Source organism: Melospiza melodia, chromosome 1, assembly GCF_035770615.1.
Source record: "Melospiza melodia melodia isolate bMelMel2 chromosome 1, bMelMel2.pri, whole genome shotgun sequence".
In the NCBI taxonomy this organism is placed as follows: domain Eukaryota; kingdom Metazoa; phylum Chordata; class Aves; order Passeriformes; family Passerellidae; genus Melospiza; species Melospiza melodia.
Genome location: NC_086194.1, coordinates 79,666,354 through 79,694,216, shown reverse-complemented (window position 1 = coordinate 79,694,216; position 27,863 = coordinate 79,666,354). Strand labels below are relative to the sequence as shown.

Genomic DNA, 27,863 nt, shown 5'->3' with positions numbered 1-27,863 from the left:
AAAACACCAGATGGAACTCAGAGGAAAATGAACTGCTGCAGCTGAATGCACCTGAGAATGAAACCATTCAAAGTTATCTTTTTAGCCTTTTTGTGTGCCTATAGCCAGACAACATCATGTATAAATTAGGCAATAAGTCAGTGTGAGCCTGCATCTTTGATTGCCATTTGTACTTGAAATCCAAACTTAAAAGTATTAACCTCTCATATTTTGGTTCTTTACCAAAATAAATTGCTAAATTCTCTGCAATGGCCAAATGTGCTCTTCCTGAAGAGGCTGACATGGAGCCTGATACAGAGCACTGTGATATAAATATGCATATATATGTGTATATTGGTGTGTATACAAGCATATATGTGCATCTGACTATATCTTTATTTGTATTTACTGAATGTTGCTCCTGCTGCTGCAGCTTAAAATGTGGCTGAAAAGTAAATTTATACAGCAAACAGCAGTAACAACCCATCCACTTCTACAGTCAGCAAACAGCGCAGAATTGCAGAACACCAAGCTGAAGAGCAGGCTTTAATTTGAAACCTGCCCCATTAGCACTGGTAAGAACTTCTGTTCTGCTGTATATCATAACCCACTGATTGAATCATTTAACCCCCTAGGACTCTTCAGTGCTGCAGAAGAATGCTGGCTTAGAGGAGGAGTCAGAACTGAATAAAACAGATTGAAGACCTTTGTATATATTGCAGCTCATGCTGAGAATTTAGCACAAAGAAGCAAAGTGAGAAACCTTGCCAAGCACCAGAGAAGGCATTTGCAAGAACACAGGGATGGCTCTTTACAGCAAGAAGCTATGGAATTATGAAGGAGTGTCAGAATTACAGAGCCATCAACACCCTTTGGCTCAGGTTACTCTCCTTACTGGACATGGCCAAATGAAGAAGAATCCAGTTTTAAGGAAGGCAAATCAGAAAATACTCTAGGGGGAAGAATAGACTTATTCTGTTTTAAGAAAGGACTGTGATCTAATTAACTCTGTTAACACTACTAATCCGTTAATACAAGTTTGAAAGTCACTTATAGGTTCACAGATATGTTATATATATACACATATAATCAGAATTATTTTCATATATATGATAATATAATGAAAAATTTAATGTTAATAACCTTTCTTTATCTAAGTAATGGTAGGATTACTGCACTATCTCAGGAACTATTGCATCTTCAGGGAAGGCTGTCCTTTATTTTTTATTTTCCTTTATGTCCTAGGAACTGAAAGGCAAAAAAAAATCCTTTTACAAGAACTTTTACTTAGATATTTTACTGTTGCCTTAGAAGATCATCTGGTCAAACATTTTGGTTCATTTAGCACAATGTCTAGTTGTAACTAGAAAACTTCTTGAAAACTGTCTTGAAAACTTCCAGTTGAAGGGACTCCACCATGTCCCTGGGGAGTTTATTCCAGGGATTTGTTATTATCACTGTAAAAAAATGTCTTATATTGAGATGAAATGCTCACATTTTTTTCCCATTAAGTAGTGCATGTACAAAGTCCATTAAATTGAGAAATTAAATTAAATTAATTGATGTTTCCCCAGTTTTCAGAGTAAGCAAGTTTGCTTTCAATATTGGTTGTACACAATTTGCCTACCATAATGCAAATGTTGGTAGCATTGAATTTGTATACAACAGTAGCTTCAAATATAACTGAAACATGCAGTTTCATGGTGTTAATTAACAAAAGCTGATGTACATCAGCATATCCTTTTGACTGTTGTTGTGATAACTTGAGACAAACCAACCTGCTAGGGCTTGGAAACTTTTTTCTCACAGAGATTTTGTTTGTTTATGCACTAAGATGCTATTTGGCCTACGCAGTGGGCTCAGCAGAAGACTGCAGCCCAGAGAAGACTGGGAGAGAGCACGGAACAAGCAGTGACTGAGCGCCTCTATGGGAGGCAGGGTGCCTTAGCAGTGGTAGGTGCAGCCACTCTTAGGAGGTGACAGAGTTACCTGCAGTTGTCACCTTCATTACTGCTCCACAGGGAACAGCTGGAGCCACTGTCTCACTGTAGGAAAGCACCACTTCAAAGAACTTGCAGGAGGTTGCAGTCAGGTCTTGCACAACCCTGGCAGAGACATCTTTTTTCCCCCCTAACTGTTACTTTTTGGGATTCACTTGACTATAGGGTTACCTTACAGTCTACACTTCAAATATGAAACAGGCTGCAGTCTCACAGAGCATTCATGTATTTGTATTTGCTCATGTAAACGCTCCCAGAGCTTCCTAGGACTAGAGATGGTGGGGAAAAGTTTTGAAATGTCCTTTGTTATGTGTAAAAGGAAGAGCTGGAGAAGTGTCATGAACTCAGTAGAGATGTATAAATAACATTTAGCCTTTGAACTGAGAGACACACGTGCAAATCTCCAAGCAATGACAGTGGGTAAAGCACCACAAAAGCAGAGTAAGGGAGAGGAGCAGGGCTGTGGAGTGACAAAGTGACACTGCAGTTCCAGGTGTGATTTTGTGCCTGCTCAGAAGTGACTGTTCCTCACCTCCAAAATTCAGATGCCAGCTCCTGCTGGACTCAGAACTCAGCCAGAAGTCTCTTGCTTTTACTTGCTGTAGTGTTTGTCCCTGGGGCTGTACAAAGTGGTACCTCTGGCATCTCCACTTCTGTACCACCCTGCTGGGAAGAACCAAACTAAGCAAACTGAGAGAGGACAGTGACATCTCTCTGGTGCCAGTTATTGCCATTGCTGGTTTTCAGCAGAGAAGCAAATAATGTTTTGTAAATGTTTCATCTGGGTTCTGTTATAAAAGCAACAAACAGGCTTGTGCTGCTTTGAAGTGCCCTTGTGCTGTCTCCATTCCTTTTAAGTGAACCCAGATTTCCACACAGATGGTGACAAAGATTGTTAGCACCTTTATGGAAAACTCCTCTGAAACCTGCACCAGATTTGTCCTCCTCAGGTTCAAATTTTCTAGGTTGCAATTAAGACTGGGCTTGGTTTCTTCTATTTTTTATCCCACTTCAACTGAATTCAAAACCCACAAGTAAACAATTTCTTCATTCTTTTGAGGTAGTCCAAGGTCTTGAGAAAACCCAGGAAATACTTAAGTGCTTTTGTTCATCCAGAAAAAAGAAGATAAACCTTGTACAGTCTGAATGCTGGACTTCTGCTTCAGAATTTAGGATTCTGTGAAACCTCATTGGTTCTGTACATATTTAACTTCTCAAAAGCTTCACTCTTTTCTAGCAAGCAATGGACACTGACATAAATTAAAGAATCACAATCTCTGGGCTTAAATTCTGCTTCTCCCAGATTCATCGCACAATTAAGGCAACTTTTTTGTTATAATTTCTCATAAAAGAAAATCTTCACAGGTGTATAAAAGTAAGTTCACTGTATATACTATTCCACCAAGAGTGCGCTTTTAAAGCTCTTTACTAAGTTTTCCAGTGTGGTGCATGCGTGTATATATATATATATATATATATATATAAAATTATGTATATATATATATATAAACGCACATGTATATGTGTGTATATATAATTTTTTCTCTTAAGACATTTATAATTACTTTTTAGTAGGCATCAGATTTGCTTCAGCTAAATGCTAGTCAAGCTAAGAAACTACATATTGAAGAGATATTTGCTAATGATTTGGAAAAAAACAAACAATCTGAATTGTTTGAAGTTTTTGGGGCTATCATCTGAGCCATTTCAGTTCAAAAAGCTTTTCAAAAATGCATCCATTCTATTTCTCTGTCCAAGTCTAAAGAATACACATAACAAATTTCAGAAACAGATGGATTATCAACATACTCAAGTTTTTTGTTTCAAGATTTGGATGATTATTTGCATGAGTCTTCCTCAAGGTATTTGGCAAGAACATATTCATCCTCGAGACCCTCTTGACATCTATTTGGGAACATTTTCTGTGTGAGTCATGCATGTATGTAAGTGCAGTTAGTTTTAAGTGCTTATTTTGAGAGAGAAAAGGAAATCTATGCAGACTTGCTGAATCCATAAAATTACATGCATTTTACACAAGGACACAAGACACAAGTGTTTATTAAAATAAAAAGCTTTAATGCTTTTGCATTTAAAAGATTTAGCAGAAAATAATTGCTACAAACATGCTACAACATATATGTTCAAAAAAGTTTTCAGTGCTTTCTTTCAAAGTTCAGCATTTTGGCAAAAATAAGTTTTTCTGTATATACTTCAAAACTTGGCTATCATAATACTGATATAAAATACTTCATGTAGAGTAAAGTCAGGTGCATAAAATACAGTAAATAATAAAACATACTGTTTGTATAAACATTTAAAGTATAAATTTCATTAGATAACATGCAAATACTGCAATATTTTAAATGGCACTTAAATATAGATACTGGGATTCTTTATATTTTGCATCCAATATGAGATTCTGAAATGTACAAAACTATAAAAAGAACACATCTCTTCACTGAAGTCAGGTACTAGCATAGAGCTTGATTGTCATTTTACAAGCAGTGAGCCCAAAGTCCTGCAAGTCCTCACTAGTCCAAGGAAAGATGTCTACTGAAATAGGCCCAGGGCTAGTTAGCTTTCTTCATAATAAAATATGAAAGCATATTTACATGAGAATAAACTCTTAAATTTTTGGTAGGGTAACTAAGTAGCAGCAATCCGTTTCTTCCAAAAATGATGTTTAAAATAGGTGCATGCTTTCTTTGTCACTGATATGCATCTGAATAATATAAAATTAGCATTCTTCAGTAAACTCAAAACACTGTTTAGTTAATGGCTGAAAAAACCCTATAAGATCCCTTCTCCTCAAAATCATAAATCCATAATGTCAGAACCTTCCAGAGCATATTTATGTTGTTTCCAAGATCCATGGAAAACAATCTAATTGTGCTGAAACAGTCATCTGACTAGTTATGAGTAAGAGAATAATCTTTTCACATTATTCAAATACTTTTAGTCCTTCATTGAAAAATGTTAAGTCCATCAAATCTTGCACGTTTTTTCTTTTCTCGTTCAGTGATCAACAACTCCAGAAGTCCTTCCCAATACAAATGCCCCAGTGCTGGTGCATATTTCCCAAGCAGTTACAAGCAGTATCTCAGTGCTGATGCCAAGGTGAATAGAAGACTTATGAACAGGGAGTGCAGAGCAGGCACCACTTGAGCAGAAGCAGAAGAAATGCTAAATGAAACTTGTACTTGAGATGCAATTAGAGCTGACAGTGGCACGTGTGACACTAATGTTGGGCTGTCCGAATTGATCAGAGACTCGATCTTTTCTGCCTCTTTATTGCAGGCTTCAATCTAGAGGGAAAAAAAAAAAAAAGTTATTATTTCTCTTTTTACCATGTAAAATGCCTATGCAAAATTATTCCCATCAGCACATAAGATTTACATAACTTTGGGGAGTACTTGGAAAACAGATCAGAGGTCTCATCATAGACTTTGGTACTATGAAAACTCCTGTGGAAGCCCTGAGCAGTAGAAAAGGAAAAGCAAGGAAGCTAGATACAAGTTAGTGTGGGTTGGTATGTTTTGAATGTTGATGCAAAAAAGCCCACAGTGAATTATCACTAAAGAAAGTGCCTCTAAAACTGAGGACTTCCTTCCTGATTGACCAACTTACTTCTTTGAAGTCTGCAATGGTGGAAAAATCCAGATTTTCTCCTTCCTGGGATTTTTCTTCCAAATGAGAGATAACTGATTTCGTTTATGGGAAAGGGAGAAAAGAATGGAAGTAACAGAACCTGGGAAACCACAGGTTTCCACTCCCCCACTGACATGATGATATTAATGAATTTCTGTTAGGAAATTAATTTTTTCCACTTCATTTTCTACTGCACCCTAGAAAGGAATTTAGTTTAATAAGTCTCTTTAAAAGCATTGGAAGCTGCCTCTGGTGAAGTTTAAACTTGAAAAACTTAATATCTGGAGGTCCAAAGCTTTGAAAGTTGAGGAGCGTCTAGCTCAGCAATGGGTGCCATCAATGAGGTAAGCAGTGGTGGCCTCTGATTTTGGAGTTCTCCTTCCCCCAGGCATCTGACAGCACCTGCTGCAGATGGAGTGAGAGCTGACCAGGCTGGCAAGACTTTCTTTCATAAGTCATGGAAACATTTTGGGCTATTTCTGCTAGACAAGGCGACAGAAGTTGGAGCTGAGTTGGACATAACAGGGCATGAGCAATCAAATTACACACAACATATCTGCGTGAGAAACAAGCACCATCCTACATGTACAAAAGTGAAGGAAATTAATGCTGGGTAAATAAAATAACAACATCATCTACCTGCAATGGTTTGGGGTTCTGATCCACAGGAATGATGAGAATCACAATTTCAGATTCTATGCTTAAGTATCCAAACACATCACACTGTGGCACTGACACGTGCAGGCGGATTTTTTCAAGTATGTCAAGTACCGTTATTGGCTTTTTATTTGTTACCTGGAGGAAAACAAACAACTCTGTGGATGAAGTGATATTATGGAAAATTCTCCTCCTCAGTTTTATAATATTATGTCATGCCAGAAAATGTGTTTCAGCCATTAAACTACTCCGTTCCAAACTCTACTCTAAATGCCAGCAAAAGACCTAAAGGATTCAATGCTTCTAAAACATCATTCTAAGAAATGATTCACTGATTTTAAAAAAACCTGAAAACCAACCCCTCCAAAAATGTAAAAGAATTAAAAATAAAAACAAAAAAAGAAAAAAGTGAAGGAAAGAAAGAAAGAGGGAAATTATTTACTTCTTATATTGTGTGATTTTGATATGTGTTGTCCATCTTCATGGTTTGTGTGTCTGTGTATCACATACCTCAAAATAATGTAACTGGTTATCTGTTACAGTGGTTTGTGCTCCCACACTGGAAAACAAGAGGCAGAGCAGCCCTAGATTTATAGAACTCTGTAGTATTTGAAGCAGTTTTTTCTCACATGAACCAGCTGTCTGAACTAAAAGAGGCAGACATTACAATCCAGGTATTAGGGTGCTTAGTAGGTGAGAGTAGTTATCGCCAACTACTTGAGTAAGACCAATACATTTCTTCAACTAGAAAGGCTTCTATCAGAAACTAAAAATTCACGGTCACATGCTGTAATGTATGAACTGAGAAGCTGCAGTAGCCACTGTGTCCCTCGTACCATTAGAGATGACAACTGGACACCACTCCAGGATGCTTCATGACCCAACAGACACGGTTATTCAGCAAAATTGGTCAACACACATACACAGCACCTACAAACACAAAATCTCTGACAGGAAAGCAGCAGAATCATAGATGCTGTTTCCATATAATTTGTCTGCATTATTACAAGTCAAAAACTGCAAACCGCAGTATTACAAACTGCAAACCTGAGTCTGCTTGTTTGTGTCTACTCTAATTCTGTTTTGCTTTGCATTGTAATTCAATTTATGACTCAGATAAAGAAATAAAGGAAAGTATAAGCAGTACAAGGAAAAAAACCCCATCATAAATAACAACTAAAAAATAATGGTTTTTATAACATGTTAACCTTTCAGGAGGAAGTGCACTGTAACTTGACTTTTCATATACCATTTAACATTAGGCATGATTGAACTGCTTACCCTTGCAAAATTATCCAGCTTGTCTTTGTCATATAAAATTCTCAGCATTCCAGCACATAGTGGACAGCAGGCTCCTATGTGAATTAAAGAAATCTCAGTAATAAAAACAAGTAGTCTTTTCACTTTTAAGTAAGCAAGAGTCAAAATTTGAATATTAACGAAGCATAAAAATAGCAAAATTACCAAAACAAAGTAAGTGTTTCAATTTGATAGCAGAATTGCACATTTCTAACATTATTTTAATACTGAAAACATTTATAATGCAAAATCTGTCCCCTTCCCACACACTTTTACTACTATCAGCATGAAGCAACATGATGAACTTTCACTCCTTTTAAGATCCTTCATTATTGTAAGCTAAAAACTGGAGGCACTGTGTGTACCACAAGATTTTGTATGGATGCATGCATATCACCTACAGAATTGAAGGATTTCAAGAGCTGATATAGCTAGGACATGACAGAAGCTTTATGCACATTGCAAGCATTAATTTCTGCACTTACACCATGTTGGAGAGTAAAACCTTTAGATAACAAGGGAGAAAAAGTGCTTTTCTAACAGATGTTATATTTCTCCTACTGGTTTTCCTCATCATGTCAGAAACCAAAGGAATAATATTTCAACTCTCTATCCAAGGCTGTGTATTAAATCCACTCACCAACTTCTATGTAATTCACATTCACAGAGTGACATTTACAGTACTAAATGTGATTACAAAGCACAAAGACCTTATTCAAAGGGGGCAAGAAAGGAGGAAAATAAATAAAACTTTCATTTTAAGAACAGAGCTGGAAGCACTTGTGGAAACAATAAAAAATCGGTTCAAACCAGCACACTGCAAACCTACTCCTGCTGTCTTCCACAGTACTGTGAATACATATGGTATTTTACTCTGTCTCCTAACTAACTAAATACCATCTTTGCCCTTCTGGGAACCCGATGCTGATGACAGCTCAGCATTCCAATGTGCTATCTGTGCTGCCACTTCCAAAAAGTTACTCACCAGATTCCTAGAAGCATCCTACCCCGGACACCACAGAGCTCATTCGTTTCTCCCACACTCATCCCAGCTGCCAGTCTCTAAGAGACCGAAGGAGCATCCCCCTAAAGCCAAGGCCTTTCCAATTCAGGTTTACTTATCTGAGTTCTGATACTGGCTGGTTCTAGCCCTAAGCAGAGCCATCGCTTTATGCTTACGTTCATACAACACGTCAAAGCCCGTTTTATTCCAAGCACGGCCCTGGAGAACTGTGCCCTGTCTGCGGTGAGCGGCCCACCTGGTGCCAGGACGGGTTTGCAGGCGGCGGCAGAGAGCTGGGGACAGCTGACGAAGGCACACTCCGAGTGGGAGCCGCGGTTGGAGAGCGCGCCCACGGCCTGGCAGTGCCCCTGGTAGTCCACGGCCACGCGGTCGGCGAAGGCGGCGCAGACGCTGCCGTACGTGTCCCCGTTGTGCCCGCACACGGGCTCCGGCGACCTGCAGAAGGGCTGGAACACACGGCAGGCCTGCAGCCACAGCTCGGCCCCGCCGCACCAACTGCCGAGGCGCTTCAACACCAGGAAAGGCAAAGTTAATGGGAACTAACTGCTAATAATGCCAAACCTTTGCAAAGGTAGGAAATCCAGAGGAAGTAACCTGCCAGTTTATGAATGGGCCATAAATGAAAAGGTAAGTACTTCAAGAAGGTGACAGAGTCTGAGAAATGCACAATAAAACATATTTCAGAAACTAAAAACTTTTGTTCTGTGCAATGCTTAAATAAAATGACCATATTTAAATTAACCTATGAAATAAATTCAAATAATTATAATTTCACTATAACTTAAATTATTCTACTAATAATTAAACAACTTATTAGTAATTTATTAATTCATCTTAGTGTGGCTTTGTGTGCTTAAAATTTAGTGGGCATGCACATGTGTTTCTAACACATTCTTGTATATTTTTATATACACTTATTTACCTATATTACTTATATCTGTGTATATGTTATTGTAAGGTGACAGAACCACCTTGACTAACACCACTGTAGAGAGCGGTGGGATGCAAAACCTAAACCTAATTTTAATCCTTCTCAAGCATTAATATGAAGACTAATCCAATGCAGACTAACTAGGAAATTATTACAGACTGCCTAGTATGTAAATAGATCCTGAGCAAAGAACTTGGTAAACATGGGGCACAATCACACAAAAAGCTAAAGACTTTGTATGACTGGGCATTATTTTATATTTCAACGAGTTAAAATTGGTAAGAAGCATTTAAGTGACCAAGGAACTGCACTGATTACTGCAAACACACCTTAGCATGCAAGCTTTAACAATATATATAGGAAGATATTTATATCAAGAGTATTACCCCCAAGAAAGCATAAGTAGAGCTTTTGATTGGCTTTGAGACAACTGTTAAGTAAGCAGAGAAACACTTGACAAAATTCTGAAGACTGTGACATTATTTTTATACTAGTTAAAAATAAGTTTTTACTACTTTTTATTGGCTATAAACCCCAAAAACAATACATAAAAAAGACCCAAACAAGCAAACAATATTTAAAAAAATAAAAATAAAAATTGTTAAGTTGAACACCAAGGAACAAAGAAGATTTGATACTTATTGCCAGAACCACGTCCTACCTGGCAAGGTCCTCGGTATGCCAAAGTTTTTCCTTTTTGGTACAAAGTACACAAGTTAGTGTATTCCACATTGTCTGTGTCACAAACAGGATCCCGTGTTTGGTCACAATTTAACTGCCTTGGCACACATTCATGCTGGCTGCATTCAAACTTCTCAAAACTGGTCAAGCACACTTGTTTCTTTGGTATGCACCTGCAGAAAGTCATAATAATTTGATGTCATGTCATGGGATTATTTTGTTTTTAATTCTCAAAAATTGAGGGAAACTATTTTCAGTGAAATTTTCTCCAGTGCTTTAGAACTACCTGTGGTTCAGCAGAGCTGCAGGAAATACAAGCAGTAGAACGCTCTGATTAGCCCTTTCCAGGTCTCACCACAAAACTGGAAGTTTCACACCATGTTTACTCAACGTATGTCAACACAACTGCAGTTTCCACTAACATTTATCTTTTACCAGGCATTTTTCAATGGATTATTGAGAAAGGCTTGAATAAACTTCTTACCTACTCCCTTACTTCATTTTGTAAATGAATATTTAAGAACAGCTAGGCTACAGAAAACATGGAAACAGCGTTGCAGAGGTCTAGACTTACCCTTCTCTGAGAAAAGGGTGAAAACAAGACCTACAAGATTGTATGGTTTCAATTACAACTATCTAATTGGATTCTAGCTTTGGAGGTTTGGGATACTGCACAGCATCCCACTTAGAGGATGACTGCAAACAAACAGAAAAATCTCCTATTTACACCTTCTTGGCATCCATTCCTCTGCAGCCTTCACAGACAAGTACAGACAGAAAACCAGCACAATTTCTTTCCCCTTTGTATTAAACATGTACCTTCCATGATCTTAGCTGCAAAGCATTTGGCATAGGCCCTGCAAGGCATCCCTCTGCTAGAGGAATGCCAGCCAATGCAGCCTGCGGAGCAGGCTGATGAAAGCTCTCATGGCTCTCTGGACAACTCCCACCTTCCATAAATCACAGCAGTGCTGCCACCACTGAATAATGCACAATAGCTCCTTATTTCTCTGAGTGCTGCACTCCCATGCATTACAGACACGCCTTTGGTACTAGGGAATGCTTGGAAATTCTGAGATTTAAACACTTCACAAGTGGAGTGTAAGATCCTAAACACATTCCAAGTGCATCAGGAGCACCTTCAGATGAGCATGTTCAGTTTGAGCTACATTATCAAACTGACCCAGAAAAATGTATTGTGTACAGTCCTTTACTGAAACTACAAGTTGAGGTTCTAAGTATAATGGTATTTTGAGAAAATGGAAAGCCTCTATGTACTCTACAAATTTCAAACATAAAAAGTAAAAAATGTTTATCCACAATGCAGCTTTGAAATTCCAATTTTGCATGCCATTACGGCTGTAACAGCTACAAAACAACAGCGTTTTCTCAGTGTTTTTCTCCATCATGGCATTTTAAGTGCAGAAAAAGGAAAAAACCCTAAAATTGCTACAATCAGTTTTCATGAAAGCACAATATTACACAACTTATTTTGATGGTTTTCTTTCAAAACAGAAAAAAGCACTAATTCAAAGGAGACTGCAATATTGCACAACACTGGGAAAATTGAAGACAGAGACCAATATTGTGAGCCACAGACTTGGATCTCTGTAAGAAAGGTCAATTTTTTTTTTGCCTGACACTAGTACAAAGCATATTTTTGTTTTAATATATTTGTCTATGCAGATTTTCCTTTATTGATATTGAAAAATCAGAGATTGTACAGACATAGTTTTCACAAGATTTCAGTTTAAGATAAAAAGGGTGATTGATATTTTCCTATTTTAGAGACAAAAAGCACAGATTACTGACTGAATAAGCAAAAGTGACTCCAAGTCTTGAATTCAGATGTGGGTCTTCTTTGTAAACTAGTAAAAGAAGGTGTGAAACAAAGAAGTAAAATGGCAGTTATTGCCATTTTGACAAAAACTGATTCTCCCACTTTTGAAAATGTATGTGAAGTCTCCTTTATTGCTGAATCGAGATCTGCATAATGAATTTAATTGGCATAGCACTACAAAACTGGAATCAAGAACTGGCAGTTATTACAGTCCAATATTACTAACTATGATAAATAAAAAGCAGCTACTTCAAACAGTTATTTTTATTGGACTAGGCCCAAAGTAGAATGCTACAATATACAACACGTTCAAAGAACACGTAAATCTGCTTTATGAGTGGACGAAGCCAAAGAAAAACTGAAAAACATATTCTGCTTTTACCTTTGATTTTTATTACAAGGGTTTGGGTTGCAAGGATCCTTGGAAATACACGATCCAAACTCAAACTGGTTGTCCTGGAGCCCCACGCAGCGAGCTATGCATGCGCTGGGATATGTGCGCCCGTTCTGGCCACAGACTGGGACAAACTGGTCCACACAGTTACAAGGCAGACCTGCAGGAGCAACACAGAACAGGGACTAGGTGCACACTCATTTTCCATGACATAAGATACAAAAGGAATCACTGAGGCATCTCTGCCTTCAGCCCCTTTCTCCCACCTGCAATTTAGCAATGCTGGATCACAAGCAGCAGGAAGGGAAGTTTGTGTCCTGCCCCTTTGCTCATTCTACTCAGCTTTCTCCATTTTTCCCCTAAACTCCTTACCTCTCATCCCTAGTGCACTCTGTCTCTACTTATTTTTAGGTATTACTTGAGGGTTTATTTCTCAGTATTGATTTTTCTTCCTGCAGTGCAGGTTGGACATGAGAAAAAAAAATAGTTAAAGAACCATAGTAATAACAAATTATTGGGTGCCCTCCATTAATACTGCAGAAAGAGTTTAGTTCATAATTCCTGCCCTAAAAATACTCAACTTGGAATTTTCATGGTTTGGAAAGTTACCTGTAAACTTCCGACGTTCATCCTCCGAGCTGTGCTCAGATAGACACTGACGTGTGGAACAAATCAAGTTTCCAGCAAAACAGGAACAGACATTGCAATCTATATTAAAGGACGTTCCATGGCCTTCAAATAAATAAATACATACAATTAATGCAAATACACCCAAAGACTACATATTCATATGCACTACATAGATATTACATTCTCATTAACTGCTTCTGTAATTTCTCTTTTCAGTATATTTTCCCACTGAAATTTCAATTTTTTTTTTTTTTTAATAGATTTCAAGTTTTGCTTTATTCACATACAGGAAAAGTCTGTTCACATGTGGTTTTGATTAATTAGTTAACCACTCAAGCAAGGACTTAGTCCTTTCAAAGCCTGTATAAATTAGGTTTTCTGTTTGGTATTTTTTAAGAATAATAAATCCTGGCTAGCAAGTTTCATGTTTTCTTAAAGGTAAAGCTTTTGTAAAGACACATTCTTCTAAATTAAATTTAACATATACCTCCTAAACTTTCAGTCTCACACATAAAGCACAATTTGTATGTGTTTGTCATGAGGTAAAAGTGCTAATGCTTCATTCCAGCCTTCATTGAATTGGAACGTATTTTATAAGTCAGTAACATTTTAACACCTGAATCTAAGAATCAAACTGCAAACTTAGGGGATTTTTCTTCAATTTAGCAACTCCAGTTTGGTTTTCTGAACTGCCCATATGACTGCCCTTCATTGTGATGTGTGTTTTGTATCAAATCAATTCACGTTGACGACAGACTCTGATCTATCCATAACCAAGCTGGTTATCAAAGACTATCAACAAGTACACAGCTCTTGAGGAAAAAACATAACAGTAAGTACCTTACAGAATAAGGTAATTCCCTCTCATCTCTTTTCAAAGGGTTGAGATTGAGAATTAGAATTTTAAAGAAAATATTACACAGGCACAAGGAAACCCCTCAGCACTGGAGCAATTCAGAAGAGGTGCTCAGAGACAAATGAGGGCAGAACAAGAGGGGGTGGGAGAGAAAGCCTCTGTAGCACAAAAAGCTCTCTACATCACAGTACTACTCAAAGGAGCAGAGAATTTGCCAGTAGGGAAGAAAAGCTTAGAAGGTAATGCCAAACACAGGATCTCAGGTGATTCTTCAGAGTACCAGAGATCCAGTACTTAGGATCCACCTGAAAACTGTGCAGGGCTACTGTCTTTCACTGTCAAAGAGTGCACACAGCAGCCTCTCCTCATCAGTAATCATTTCATTGGCTGGAGTCAACCCACAACACAGAAAACCCCAGCATCACTCAAAACATTCAGAGTTGTTTTCTTTATAGAGAATGGTTTTAAAAAACACAGTTCAGATGTTATGTCTAAACCCTGGCTTTTTATGACTGACATATAAACCAATGAAATGTAGTTACTGCAAAATATTTACATGGTGACCATAAACATTTAATTCTTTGCTTTCAATGCATCATCTAGCAAATTTGGAACCTAGTAATTTTTATTTTTTTATTACATAATAGCTAGAGTCTTAATCATCACAAACACTTCATAAGTCACTATGGCAAAAGAGGAAGCTGTTTAGTTTTGGGGTTATGGTAGTTTGTTTTTAAATGGACAGCACTTACTGAATACCTACAGCTACACATGTTGTGTTCCCAGAACAAGTGAGATCTGTACACTGTGAAACCATAAAATACAAATACAGCATCCAACATCTTTGTGATTATTTTCACAAATAATCTGAAAAACTGCAAGTTGGATAGAATGGTCCATAAAAAGTTACAGTCATCATTTAAAAACTGCATTTGTTAAGAACCGTATCTTAAAAGTATCCACTTTCACAAGATATTTTCTACAACTGCCCATCAAATATATGTTTAATGTTAAGATGTTTTCATTGTTCTGCTTCCATGATCGAATAGTACCGACTACGAAAAAAAAATAAAATCCAAAACCCAAAAGAAAAGTTTTAAGTGTGTTTGGCTGCCTTTTATCTTCTTTGGACAAACAACAACAAAAAAAGAGGTTCCAAAATCCCCCATTCCATTCCCTGGAATACTGCAGGCAGACTTTCCTGAGTGATGAAAATAATATCCCAATTTCCTGCTCTTTCATGACTTAGGTTTGGTTCCCAATCTGACAATTATGTTTGTGACAAATGAAACTACAGCAAGTGCCTTGCTTCTTAAGTTTTACTTAGTGTGAAAATAACTCATATAACGGTAAAAAAGAAACCTCAGTTATTTTGGACTCATTAGATATTTTTACTTTCCTTTAGCTCTGCTTGGACAACAGTCTTGACAGTATTTTAAAGGGCTGATTTACAGACACTAAACAACGTGCAGTGCTGTGATATGTAACTGTTCACTAGCAGAATATCTCTTGCTTGCTGATTCAAAGACACCAAATTCAGACAGGTCACAGCTCAGCACAGACTCCACTTTATATGCAAGACCTTTCTTAAGTTTTCTCCTACCTTAGTAGAAGTTCTTTATTTTGTTTTCTTTTCCCAAGATTATAATGCCAGTTTGCATGACAAAAATACCCATTTAAAGGTCTCAAGTGAAGAGTAAATCTGAAAGTAAATCAACATAATCTTCTAAGAAGCATCACCTGTCACATCTCCTTGAACTCCTTTGACAGTCAGATTAGGTAGAACCCAATAAATCCTTGTTACCCATGCCAATTTAAACTCTAAATAGGGAGCTGCCATGGTGAGGAAGACTTTAAAAAACCACAGTGTTCAATACACCTTCATCATCATCATGTATTTGCTTACATGTTTATTTTTTGGCATATATTAGCCTCATAGATAGACATCTTAAACTATAATTCTTATTTAACATTGAGATTGTGCAAATCTTATTAGAGGCTGTTTAGTGGAAGAGCCAAAGAAAAGGAAATGAATCAAGATGATGAAGGAGATTAATTAAGATGAATCAAGTAGGAAGATGTATGGGAAAACAAAGGGAAGAGGGGAAAAGGGAATGGTTCAATGTAGGAAGGTATCTGGACAGTATGCCCTTCCCACTGAACCCTACACTTGATCACCACAACATATCCTATATTTTTATCCAATTGTATTTTTACACTTTTAAGATGTGTGCTTCCTACTCTGAATATGTGCATGAGTACTAACAAAACTTAAGGGGAATGAATCAGCAAGTAGGGAAAGAGGTCTTTGTGCCAGCCACTGGAGTGGAAACACAAACCTTGGGAATTTGCGGGTCCAGATACCACCAGCCACTTGAAGGAAGAAAAAAGCCCACAACAAAGCCAAAACAACCCCTTACCAATCATTTGGAGCTAGTAAGGAAACCATCCCATGCTAAAAAGAAATGGTGCACTGAGAACACCCTTCACACAGGACTGTGATTGAGACAGGCACAGCTCAGTACTGATTTCAACAACGGAACCCTCCAGCATATGTAAGACTTAACTCAGTATGAAAGACAGGGATGCAACCATCAGCTTCTGTATTTTCTGATAAATTCTGAATTCAGATCCTCTGTGTCTTCTCACGTAGCTCAAAATTCCTTAGGTAAGGAGCAGGTGCAGGATGCATCACTGCTCTCTGTTACTTACTTTTTCTTTGTCCTCCAACAATGCATGATTTCTGGAGGTCAACACAACGCATTTCCATACAGTTCTCCAGCAAGCCACTGTGTCCACAGGTACAAATCTTGTAGCAGCCAACATCACCAGCTGAGGATGGAACTTGGATAAGCGTACCTTGGCGGACAATAAAATCCGAGGCTTCTCCCAGTTTGCAGCCTGCATGCAAGGAAAAATTTTAGTTCATAAATGGTAAACATGTGGGCAAGTGCCATTACTGAAATTAATTACTACACTGACTTGCAAAAAACATAAAGTGTTCTTGAGCAGCCTTACTCTTGCCCTTACATTCACCCATTTCCTCAAGGCAACAAGCAGCAAAAATAGAAGATAGCTGCTTGAGACAAAGTTGTGAAGTGCCATGTTACTTTTGAGAAACAGACATGAAATTACAGTAATTCTCATGTATTTTAATTTTCCAGCTCTGTAGTAGTATGAAACGTGTTATGTGAAAAACACTACACATGCTTCACCCTCTCCAATACAGAATTTGAATTAAAGGGTCTCACAAGCAAAGCCCAGTCAGTTGCCTTCTCTGACATATTTTATTGTGCCTTTTTTCTCTACTTGTAGCTCTTAAGTTAACACTGAAAGATTTTTACAAGACATGTGAGGAGGGGAAAAAGGGAGAAAAAGCAGGAAAAGTAGATTTAAAAAAGAAAGAGAGGAAAAGAAAAAATAAATTAAAAATTGCAAGGAAAAATAATGTCCTAGGTTGACTATATGATGCTTTTACCCCCAATCGTCTCGTTCTGTTTTGCTGAATAATAAGTTTTGCACCTTTAAGACTTGTTGCAGAGAGTGAAGGGGAGAGAGAAGAAGTGCACGGTTTTTTTTTTCCAGACACTGCTCTCACTCCTCCACATTCCTGCTCCTGGACTGTGTTGTCTGCGGATGGACAGACAGCAAGACAGAGCTGTCTGTCAACAAGAGCTCTTTTTTGTCTTTAGTTAGTTTTTAGGTAGCTGAGGCAAGGAAGTTTCCTGGTCTGTGGTTTTTTCCATTTTCTTCAGACCTCTTGAAACCTGCTCTGGACTGAACACCCACCAGAGCACTGACAGCTGCACCTGTGGCCCACCCGGGCCAGGCCTGGCCTGCGACATTCCCAGCACCAGAGGGACTGATCAGAGACTGAGTGAGCTGAGCTGCAACCCGGGGACGGGGTTTTCTCAGTTTGTCATCTCTTTTGGAGCAGCAAGGGGTTTTATTGGTTAATATTGTTTAGGTTTTCTAGTTTAATAAACAGTTTTTTTCCACTTTTCTCCAAGGCGGTATTTTCTCCCAGACTGGTTGGGGGAAGGGGCCGATTGAATTTGCTTTCCTACTGGAGCCCCTTTGGGGATTCTCTCCCAAATTTGCTCTAAACCAGGACAAATACATCTTTCAAGTTTTCTCCACATCACAGATGTGCATGGTACCAAGTCTGCATTTACAGTGTTTACATCATCTGAGAAGACAATCTCTGCCACTGCCATTTCCCTCAAGCGTTGAATCCCTTGTTCTATGGTTTTCCACTGGCTTTGTTGCATATAGAGATCGTCTGCACACAGGTATCTTTGTGCTACACTTCCTAGGACCCGCGCCCAGAGGCTGTGAGGGTTAGCCCCCCTCATCATTCCTTGGTCAATGACAGGATCCTGTGACAGGGATCCCAAATGCCTGGCTTCAGTGCCATCCAGAATTGTAGCCTCACCTGCAGCATCTCAGAGACGGACCAGCCAACTAATTATGGATTCATCAGGTTGTTGGGTGTCATCCTTCCTTAGGCCACGAAGGTCCTTCAGGGAATAGGACTCAATATTGGCTTCTGATGCTGTGTCAGTTGCGTTAACTTTGGCTTTTGTATCAGTTGGTGTTGAGGGTCCTTCCCCTGGATCATCATCGTCAGTCACTGGCCGATTGGTTTTGCTTGTGTGCTTTTTTCCTGCAGCAACTGCCAGTGGCTTAGGCTCATCATCTGGTTTAGCTGCTGGCTTCGAGCCTGTGGTGTTGGCTGCAGCCTGAGTGGCTGTGGTAGCTGCTGCTTTATCTCTGTGCCCCGCCTGCCTCTGTCTGCTGCCCTACAGTATCTAACAGAATGTGATAAGCATAGGCCAGGGCCCAGCTTATTGCAATTAGCCTTTTCTCCTTAGAATCGTCATGGCACTTCTCTTATAGGTATTTCCCCACCTCAGCTGGATTCTGAATTTATTCCCGTGGAAAATCCCAGTCTACAGGGTCAGAAAATTCCTTCAGGGTCTGGCCTATATTTTCCCATTCTCCACACCACTCAGGATTTTTCATGCCTGCATCTGCTTCTGGGTCAGGGGTCTTACCAACTCCTCTGGATATCTCAGCCCTCATGCTAGAGAAGCTGCAGACCATATAGAGGAAGCTTTAATACCAGATTTAATACCAGAAAGATGGTCTCTAACATTCAGGGGAAACTGAACATTCTCAAAAAGTGACATAACAGATTAAAAGGAGAAGAAGGAAAGGAAAGGCTGGAAAGCCTTATTCCCGGCTCCTCTAACAAACTGGGTGCAATCACTAATAAATTCCCAAAACATACTACTGGAACTGGGATGCAGGATAGGATGAACGAACCATAAATCATAAATATTGTAAACAGACGCCAGTATCTTTGTAAACGCCCTGTAAATCATTATCACCAAGACCAGCACAACAGCTATTCCAATTCGTGCCCCTCTATCGTAAAAATTACGTGTTATGGACAATAATCCTAGTGACCAGAAAGGATTTTGAAACCTCAAAAAGGTCTAGAGACCAGAATCACATGAAGGCCTCCACCCCAAGAGACATTACGAATTCAAGCAGCATGGCTAGTGACTGCTTTAACTCACTAGAGAGCGAGCACAACCAACACACAATCAATAGAGCTTTTTTCCACCTTCTCGAGCCCCACGTTGGGCGCCAATAGATGTATGTGTTCTGGTTCAGAGCAAATTTGGGAGAGAATCCCCAAAGGGGCTCTGGTACGAAAATTCAATTGGCCCCTCCCCCCAGCCGGTCCGGGAGAAAATACCGCCTTGGAGAAAAGAGGAAAAAACCTGTTTATTAAACAATATTAACCAATAAAACCCCTTGCCGCTCCAAAAGAGATGACAAACTGAGAAAACCCCGTCCCCGGGTTGCAGCTCAGCTCACTCAGTCTCTGATCAGTCCCTCTGGTGCTGGGAATGTCGCAGGCCAGGCCTGGCCCGGGTGGGCCACAGGTGCAGCTGTCAGTGCTCTGGTGGGTGTTCAGTCCAGAGCAGGTTTCAAGAGGTCTGAAGAAAATGGAAAAAACCACAGACCAGGAAACTTCTTTGCCTCAGCTACCTAAAACTAACAAAAAGCCAAGGAAAGCTCCGTCTTGCTGTCTGTCCATCCACAGACAACACAGTCCAGGAGCAGGAATGTGGAGGAGTGAGAGCAGTGTCTGGAAAAAATAAGCTGTGCGCTTCTCTCCCTCCTTCACTCTCTGCAACAAGTCTTAAAGGTGCAAAACTTATTATTCAGCAAAACAGAATGAGACGACTGGGGGTAAAAGCATCATATCATCAACCCTGGACAAATAATAAAATAAATAGATTGAAATAACCCTACAAGGGGTGAACTGCAACCAACCCCCTGAAACTTTCAGCCAATAAAAAGACTGAATTAAAACATAAAAGTCACTTTCCAACCTTCAGTGGAAGCAAATTGTCTCTTTGAAAGCTTTGTATTCAGAGCTTGTTTTCAGATGACTTTGAATGACTTTTGCAGCAAGTGAAGACAATACAACCTCTATAGTAATAAGGCTCAGCTTTCCAGGAAAACAAAAATATTTGTAAGGGTCACAGAAGCACAACCAAAACAATGGCCCTAGGCTCACACAAACAATGAGCTGAAGTCTATCCTCACTTTTAAAAGAGCTCAAGTAGAGCAGATATATAAGTGAAGCAAAATCCAGCTTTCTTTTTTAACTAGGAACCACTGGGGAAAGTGCTGATCAGCCACAGAACTGCTGGAAGAACAGAGGCTCAGGGAACTGATGTGAGACAGCTATGGCAATGTCTCCATCACCTCCTCTAGAAAGGAGGCTGCTCCACACAATCCAGTGTAAAAATCAGTGCTGCTCTCACTTGCTCAGTCACACACATGTTCTAGTGGTCACCAAAGGCATACTTTCTGCTCTGAAAGAACCACAGCTGACCCCTCATGTCACTGACACCTGCTGCTTTAAAGGAAAGGGGAAAACTGTGGCAAGTACTACCAGTGCCTAGGGCAGGACAATGAAGGGGTTGTAGAAGTTGGACATTGCAGAGTCTCACCCTTGCTTTTTGTAGGTTTGATCTTTCTTACTGACACCACCCAACCCTGCCATTTCAAAGTTAGGGTTATGAAAATTTGAAACTTATCCTGCATGAGGCTCTCTCCCCAGTCAGCTCACATTTACACATGGTGCTGAGGTTAGACAACACCAGTGTTCTAAACCATCAGTTTCCAAGTAACCATAAGTGTCTTTCTGGTGAGGTGCACCCACATTACAAGTGTCACTGAAGGGAGCAGAAGCAGAAATGCCACTGGCTGCATGTCCAGACGTCTTTGGTGGGAAGGGCTGGGTGCTAGGTCAGTGGGAGGGGAGCTGTGGCACTGTGCACCTCTTGGTTCCTGTGGGTTGTATCCCTCTCTTTTTGTTATCTCCCTTTTCATCATCAGCACCATCACAATTACTATTATTAACTCTATTTCAGTGACTAAACTGTTCCTGCCCAGGCCAGAGGGGGAGTGAGCGAGCGGTGTGTGGTACTCAGGTGTCAGCTGGGTTGAACCATGGCACAGCAGAGCACTTCAAAACCTTCAACAACATTTCAATGACACCTTTACCTGCAAAATTCAGTAAAGGGAAGCCTCAAAAACCTTACCTGGCACACACAAATATGGAAGACACAGCTCTCCAGATTGACATCCTTTTCTATTTACTTCACACAGCTGATTAGCTGCACACGGATTTGGATTACATGGATGTGTGACATCTTCCACAATGTTACCTAAAGAACTTGGGCCTGGAAATAGAATACACATCATCTACACCGATTTAAATAAGGTTTATGTTTCTTCAGCAAAGCATGGCATTTCGTACATCCAGTAAAATAATATTTTTGACAATTCTGTGAATTTTTTTACTTTAATTATAGATATAGAAGCATGATATGACCAGATAGTTAACTTATTTTAATAGTTTAATCCTCATTCCTGGAAATAATGACCCAGATGAACCTCCACATGCAAAATATATTTCCTTTATCTTGTCTGCCCAATAATTTTCTTGTCACATATGCCCAATACAAGAAGGATTGGAAGCAGTGAACGATGGCGATTTGAAAATTTGAATTTTCTCTAATACACTAAATAAAATGCCTCAAATTCAATACAATTTTCTTAAAATAAATAATTAGGATTATTAAAAGTAATGACAAGCGGTCAAAGTATCCTGGTTTCTAACTTTGCTGCATAGGTATGTTAGTACTTAGGTAAGTATCCAAGGGTATACAGTTCTCCAAGTCGTCGGTGGGAGATAAGAGCTCACAAATACTCTCAGCTGAGTGGCCTTCAGGGAATTTATTATGATCTCCACACTTCTTCAATATTTCCACACAATCTGATCTACAGATAAATAAACAAACAGACAAAACTTCATGAAGACTACTTGAAGAAAAAAGGGCTTATATGAAAAAGATTTCTATGTTATTATCTTCACTGAATCCACAACTTTCCCAATATGCCTCACAGCAGAGTGTTTACATATATATGTATATGCTACATTTTACATAGGAGGAAGGAACAAATCTGTGACACAAAGACAGAAACTACTGCTTGTACTACTCCTTTTTGACTTTGGGCTTGGTGATCTTAATTTTCTATGGCATGATATGCATGTATCTTCCAAGACCAAGCACTTCCTTTATTTACCAATTTCTAATATGGGTTGAACTCTACCTAACTACATGCACTATTCACTGCTCTTTTTCTACTCAATCACCTACTTTCAAAATTTATTAAAACAAAAAAATCCACTTTTTTTTTTTCGGATCTTTCTCTCAGCTGAAAGTCATCAGTAGATCCCAAAACCAAAAAAGAGGAAAGGTTTAAGACCCCACGGAAAGCCAAAACCAACTGCAACACATCTGTTTTTTCTTTCACTTCACAATGCAAGCATACACAACCATCTCATTAACAGGCAGATATCTTAATTTACAGTGATGGAGATTCAAGCAATGGCCACCATGTAATTTCATATTCCGTCCATGTTTACCTTACCATGTTCTCCTAACACAGCAAACACAGTCCTACAGCTTTTTAGTTTTCATTAAAAGCCTTAGTAAAACCTCTAAAATGGCTTTTGTTTTCCCCATGGTACTTACTTGCAGATAATACTTCCTCTAGATTTGCTGTGACAAGGTTTAATCTGCAGGGAGCAGGCAATTGCCTTCCACATTTCTGGTTGGCATTTTTTAATATCAAGCACAGGAATATTTATGAAAGGCATCTTAATACTCCCTTTTTCCCATAGCTTCATGTCATTCATGGCTCCCTGGTCTGACTGAGTATTGCAGCTTCTAAATAGTTCTGTTGGTCTTAAAAGGAGAAGGTAAGATATAGCATATATAAAAGAAAAAAAGTATCACACATTTTCCCTTTCCACCATAAGAACTCTACATCCTTCATATGGCTTGCTTTTTGTAGTATACAAGCAGTTAATCCCTCCCACAGTTAAGCAAGATCACAATAAATTTGAAATCTGTCTTTAAGGAAGACAAGGTCCTTAAGACTCAAGGCTGAAACTTCCTTCTCACCTCTATCTCTTAGATCAAATATCACTTTAATATTTCTCACCTGAAGTTGACCTAAGAGCAAATATCTTAGCCCAAATATGTCTGTAAATGTTTCTTGGTGACTCACTAATGCAAGTTGATTTATGATTTATATTTAGCCAGGCTTAGGATTCTCCTATTAACACTCACACCACTACATACTATTAAAAAAAAAAAAAAAAGCCAGAGATCTCTAATAGCTAAGAAAATTTAGGGGTTTTTTTAAACTCTAACTGTAACCTGGCAATTACTTTAGACACCACTTTTAAATAATTTTTTCCTACAGACTACAAACCCACAGAAAAATCTCTGCAAAGAAGGAATTTTGAAAATGAGTAACATGTAAATTCAACAAGCACTTTAAGCTTATTTATAATACACAACATTCCAGTGACCATGACTTACTTGTCTATGCAGTAAGGCAGAGGAATACATAGAGGTAATACACTGTGACATTTTACAAGTTCATGGGTTAACTTTTATTCTTGTAAGTTTTGTTACATGAGTTGCTAAATACATTTCCAAAAGTTCATTCTAAAGAAAAACTATTTATTTTCAAATAAACTAAAACCATACTTGCAGAAAGAAAGCTACATACAATCTCAAAATAAGTCTTAAAAATATTTCATTTTATTTTTGAAATCAAAGATAGGAATTCCTTTATAAAACATTCAGTGTCTCTCTCCTACCTGTTATTAAAATTAGTGCAGTAAGTAAGATTTCTACAGCCCAGCTGACAAGGTTCTCGTACATCTGCTAAACAGGTCAACATGGAAACTTCAACTGCATTATACTCACAAAAGCGATCAAATTCTTGCCAGCTCTGTGAATTGCCCCAGCTCGTGCTATAAAGTTTAGTGCAGAGCTCTCTGAAAACAAAAAACAGAGATGAAGAAAATAAAATTAAAAGAACATCCATTCAGATATAGCCCATCACTTCTTTGCTTCATCACTGCCTCCGCTCACTGCAGAGGATTGTGCTAGAGCCCACAAAGACTCCAAGGGCACCCAAATGTAGTGCTCAAAGCAAATAACCCATTCTGCTCAAGCATGTCAGGACACCTTTAAGCTACTAAGACTGAAAGACTTCAGGATATAGAACTGCAATATCCAATAAAAATGTAACAAACGGAAACCTGAACTTACAACTTTGAGATGAAAACTAACCCTGCTGATTTTACTTTGGTAATAAATCCAAGTTGACATCACAATAAACAACTTCTAATTCCATTCTTCAGCTTCAAATCACACTTTCTCCTTCTACAGAAATGACTGTCAAGCAAAATACATTCCTTCTTTTGCCCTGATGTTTGAAACAAGGATACTGTTTGCTGCTTTCGTTTGAGATGTTTCCTGGTGTCAGCAATAGCCAGCTCTCATTGTTCCTGGCAATGTCCTACAAACGACAAAAGTTTCCATCCCAAGATGTGGAACTTCACTGTATTATTAGATCTCCTGCCTATTGAAAACTTGATAGAAGGATCCATTTTGGAACTCATTGTCAAAGCAAGGAACTAAAAGATACTTTCTTAACTATCCTATACTACAATGTTCTAAGAAATAATGTAACTTGAGGCCTCTACTACTAAACCGGTTAAAGATCCTGCCGCATTCATGAGATGTTGTTACTGGAAACTTTGATATAAAAGGAAGTAACAGGTCAAAAATGTTTGCCACTTATTCAGACACACTGATGGATTTAAAATGCAATCATCATCTATTTTTAAAGTGGACAGAAAACCACTCTAGACTAAAAATGCCTCAATAATTTGTAAGCATGCAACAATTTGCTGAAAAACTTTGTTTTTCTAAATGTCAGAATAGTTAGTTCCCTTATTTAATTACTAAATTACCTATGTTATTTTTCACAGACAAAAACCAGAAGAGCATCTAGAAAGAATACTGCCAAGGTTTTAACATGAAGCAAGCAGGCACTTGAGCGTTTGTGGAGCTGATTGTCCTTTTGTCTCTCTTTAGCATCTCATTAAGACCTCTTAACCAGAGGCTGCAATGTTGGCTATTATAAGCACAAGTATGGTGCAAGTTTCATTAACTTACTGGGTCTGCTATAATAAGCTAGTATGATATGTAAGAAAAGGTTGATTCCTCTTATAAAACAGTATGTTTTGAGATACAAAGTATTGGACAGAATACATTACTCAACAGATTACTATCTGGTAACCTGAACCTGCATTTTTTCTAAGAATTCCAGAACTTCCTATTTGATGTACACAGCAAGATTCGGGCAAAGGCCAGAAACAAGACAAACTCCTAACTGGAAGCGAGGTTAGAGAAATACTGACCTACATGTGGAAGAATTTGCTTTAGAACAGCAATGGAGCTTAGCTCCATCGAGGCCAGTTGAAGGTGGGGGGTGCACAGTGACTCCGGGGTGAACAGATCTTGAACTCTCAAGAAAACATTGCCAAAGTGGGTCCTGAGGGAGAGGCATGGTTTTACAGCCTTCTATAAGTCCATCAACAATTTCAAGCTCTGTTTTCATTGACATTAGAATTCTTTTACAAGCAGTCTGACACGCATAGTCTTCTGCTCTATCACAGCAATACAAACCTGTTAACAAAATAGTTGACAGTCAAGCACAAAACAACATTAAAGATGGACAACGTAACAGCCCTGAGAAATAAAAGTGCTGTAAGGTGCCTTCTCCTCCTCCAAATAATCTCAAATAACATTGCTTCTCCTAAATAGAATCAACTCTGGAAAAAAACTACAAAGCCAATATGTAAAAATGAAAAGTAAATAAAAATCATTAATGCACCTAACCAAAAATTATCATAATATAAATTCATATAATGATTGCACCTAAACCCAAAAGTTATCATCATATAAATTCATACAATGATAATAATACAATTGATACAATAGACTTCTACAATAATGCATTTTATATAAAATGTACAAGAAGTAAATTTTCAGTATATTCTATAACGTTCTTTCAGCAAAGAAGGATTTCCTTGTACTCACTGTCTGTAGGGTTTCTCATTGGATACGACTGTGTGTAGTTATTCACGCAGTGTATAAGCTGAGGGCTGATAGATGCACAGTAATTTTCAACTGCTTTAATTTGGGACGGACCAGGAGAGGAGTCTGTCCGAAAAATTGCTTGGCAATATTCCCGGCAGTTTGTGTGGTGACCTGCGTAACTGCAACAGACCGACCCCACTGGGGAGGCAAACAAACAACAGAAAATCTTTGGGTTCCTACGCAGGGAAATGAAGAGATGAGCAAGTCTGACACACAAGGATGCCCAAGGAAATGAAAGGAAAAAAAAAAAAAAAACAAAATCTATGCTCTGTTGAAAAATCTCTGTCTACAGAATGACTGGAAATATCTGTAACTAGCCAAACTACATTTGTTTGTCTGGCAGGAGAAAAAAGTCAGTATTAAAGCTGCCTTGAACTCAAGCTCAAAACATGAGCAAGCCAGCTGAATCTCATTTTCAACTGTTTTGTTCTTATTTTAGGTAACCAGACATGTCCAATAATTGAATTATCAGAGAAATGCTACTAATAAACAAACAAATATGAGAGTAGTATAATTCAAAAAACCCAGACAGATGGTACTGGTGATTCACCCATTTTTGCTATTTTGTTAAATACATACAGTAGTTCTTGACAACAGCTTCTACTGGAATTAATTCTGAGACACCAATTTCATTTTATATAAACAGATATCAGGCAACAAAATGCATGGTTCTTCAATATTTCAACTATGCATTTAATTTTGCTACTTAGCACATATCAAATGAACAAGCAGAAGAAAAAGATGACAGAAAAGATAAATACAGATACTCAAATTAAAAACGGATATTAATTATATAAATAGCCAAATCCCTTTATTACTTGAGTAAGACAATTTACTTGTGGCTTTTGCTTATATCGGTCTGAAATCCACATGTTTGTGTAAATGTTCACCTACATAATCTCTTATAGTTTAGAGAAAAAATGAATAATACAAAAGAAAAACAAAATAAACTATTCATTACATACTTACTTTCATTTCTGTTAATACAACTAAAGAGAGCATTCTGAAATCAAAACAAAAGCAGTGTTACAAGCCAGAAAACTTCAAATAAATATTTAAGTATCCAATCATTTGTTATAATGAGCTAATAAACTTTTGGTATTATTTGCTTCAATTAGATTACATTAAAACAAAACCACTATACAAACAGTGAAACCAGGAAATTAAGAGATCAAGGGTCACCAAAGTTCTGTGTGTAGTCATCATAAAACAGAGAAATATTCAAGCAAACAAGTAAATTGGAACATTTTCCTGGACTAACTTAGAAACAGAGTAAACTGGTATAATAGAGTGTCCCA

At 38.3% G+C, this 27,863-nt stretch overlaps 1 protein-coding gene across 2 annotated transcripts in view; it reads right to left on the bottom strand.

Annotated features, from left to right (window-relative positions):
* Positions 1–4,034: 4,034 nt before the first annotated feature.
* Positions 4,035–27,863, bottom strand: part of RECK (reversion inducing cysteine rich protein with kazal motifs) — a 50,264-nt gene continuing 26,435 nt past the window's right edge. For both annotated transcript variants that reach the window (XM_063159327.1, XM_063159316.1), the window contains 15 exons: positions 27,535–27,568; positions 26,506–26,703; positions 25,824–26,091; positions 24,210–24,389; positions 23,071–23,283; positions 22,176–22,312; positions 21,571–21,711; positions 16,652–16,840; positions 13,063–13,185; positions 12,442–12,613; positions 10,200–10,392; positions 8,843–9,053; positions 7,566–7,639; positions 6,267–6,422; positions 4,035–5,284 (listed from right to left, as the gene is read on the bottom strand). In XM_063159327.1, the coding sequence (XP_063015397.1) occupies positions 5,066–5,284; positions 6,267–6,422; positions 7,566–7,639; positions 8,843–9,053; positions 10,200–10,392; positions 12,442–12,613; positions 13,063–13,185; positions 16,652–16,840; positions 21,571–21,711; positions 22,176–22,312; positions 23,071–23,283; positions 24,210–24,389; positions 25,824–26,091; positions 26,506–26,703; positions 27,535–27,568 (2,508 nt within the window). In that variant the 3' untranslated portion in view covers positions 4,035–5,065. The remainder of the gene's footprint in view (positions 5,285–6,266; positions 6,423–7,565; positions 7,640–8,842; positions 9,054–10,199; positions 10,393–12,441; positions 12,614–13,062; positions 13,186–16,651; positions 16,841–21,570; positions 21,712–22,175; positions 22,313–23,070; positions 23,284–24,209; positions 24,390–25,823; positions 26,092–26,505; positions 26,704–27,534; positions 27,569–27,863) is intronic.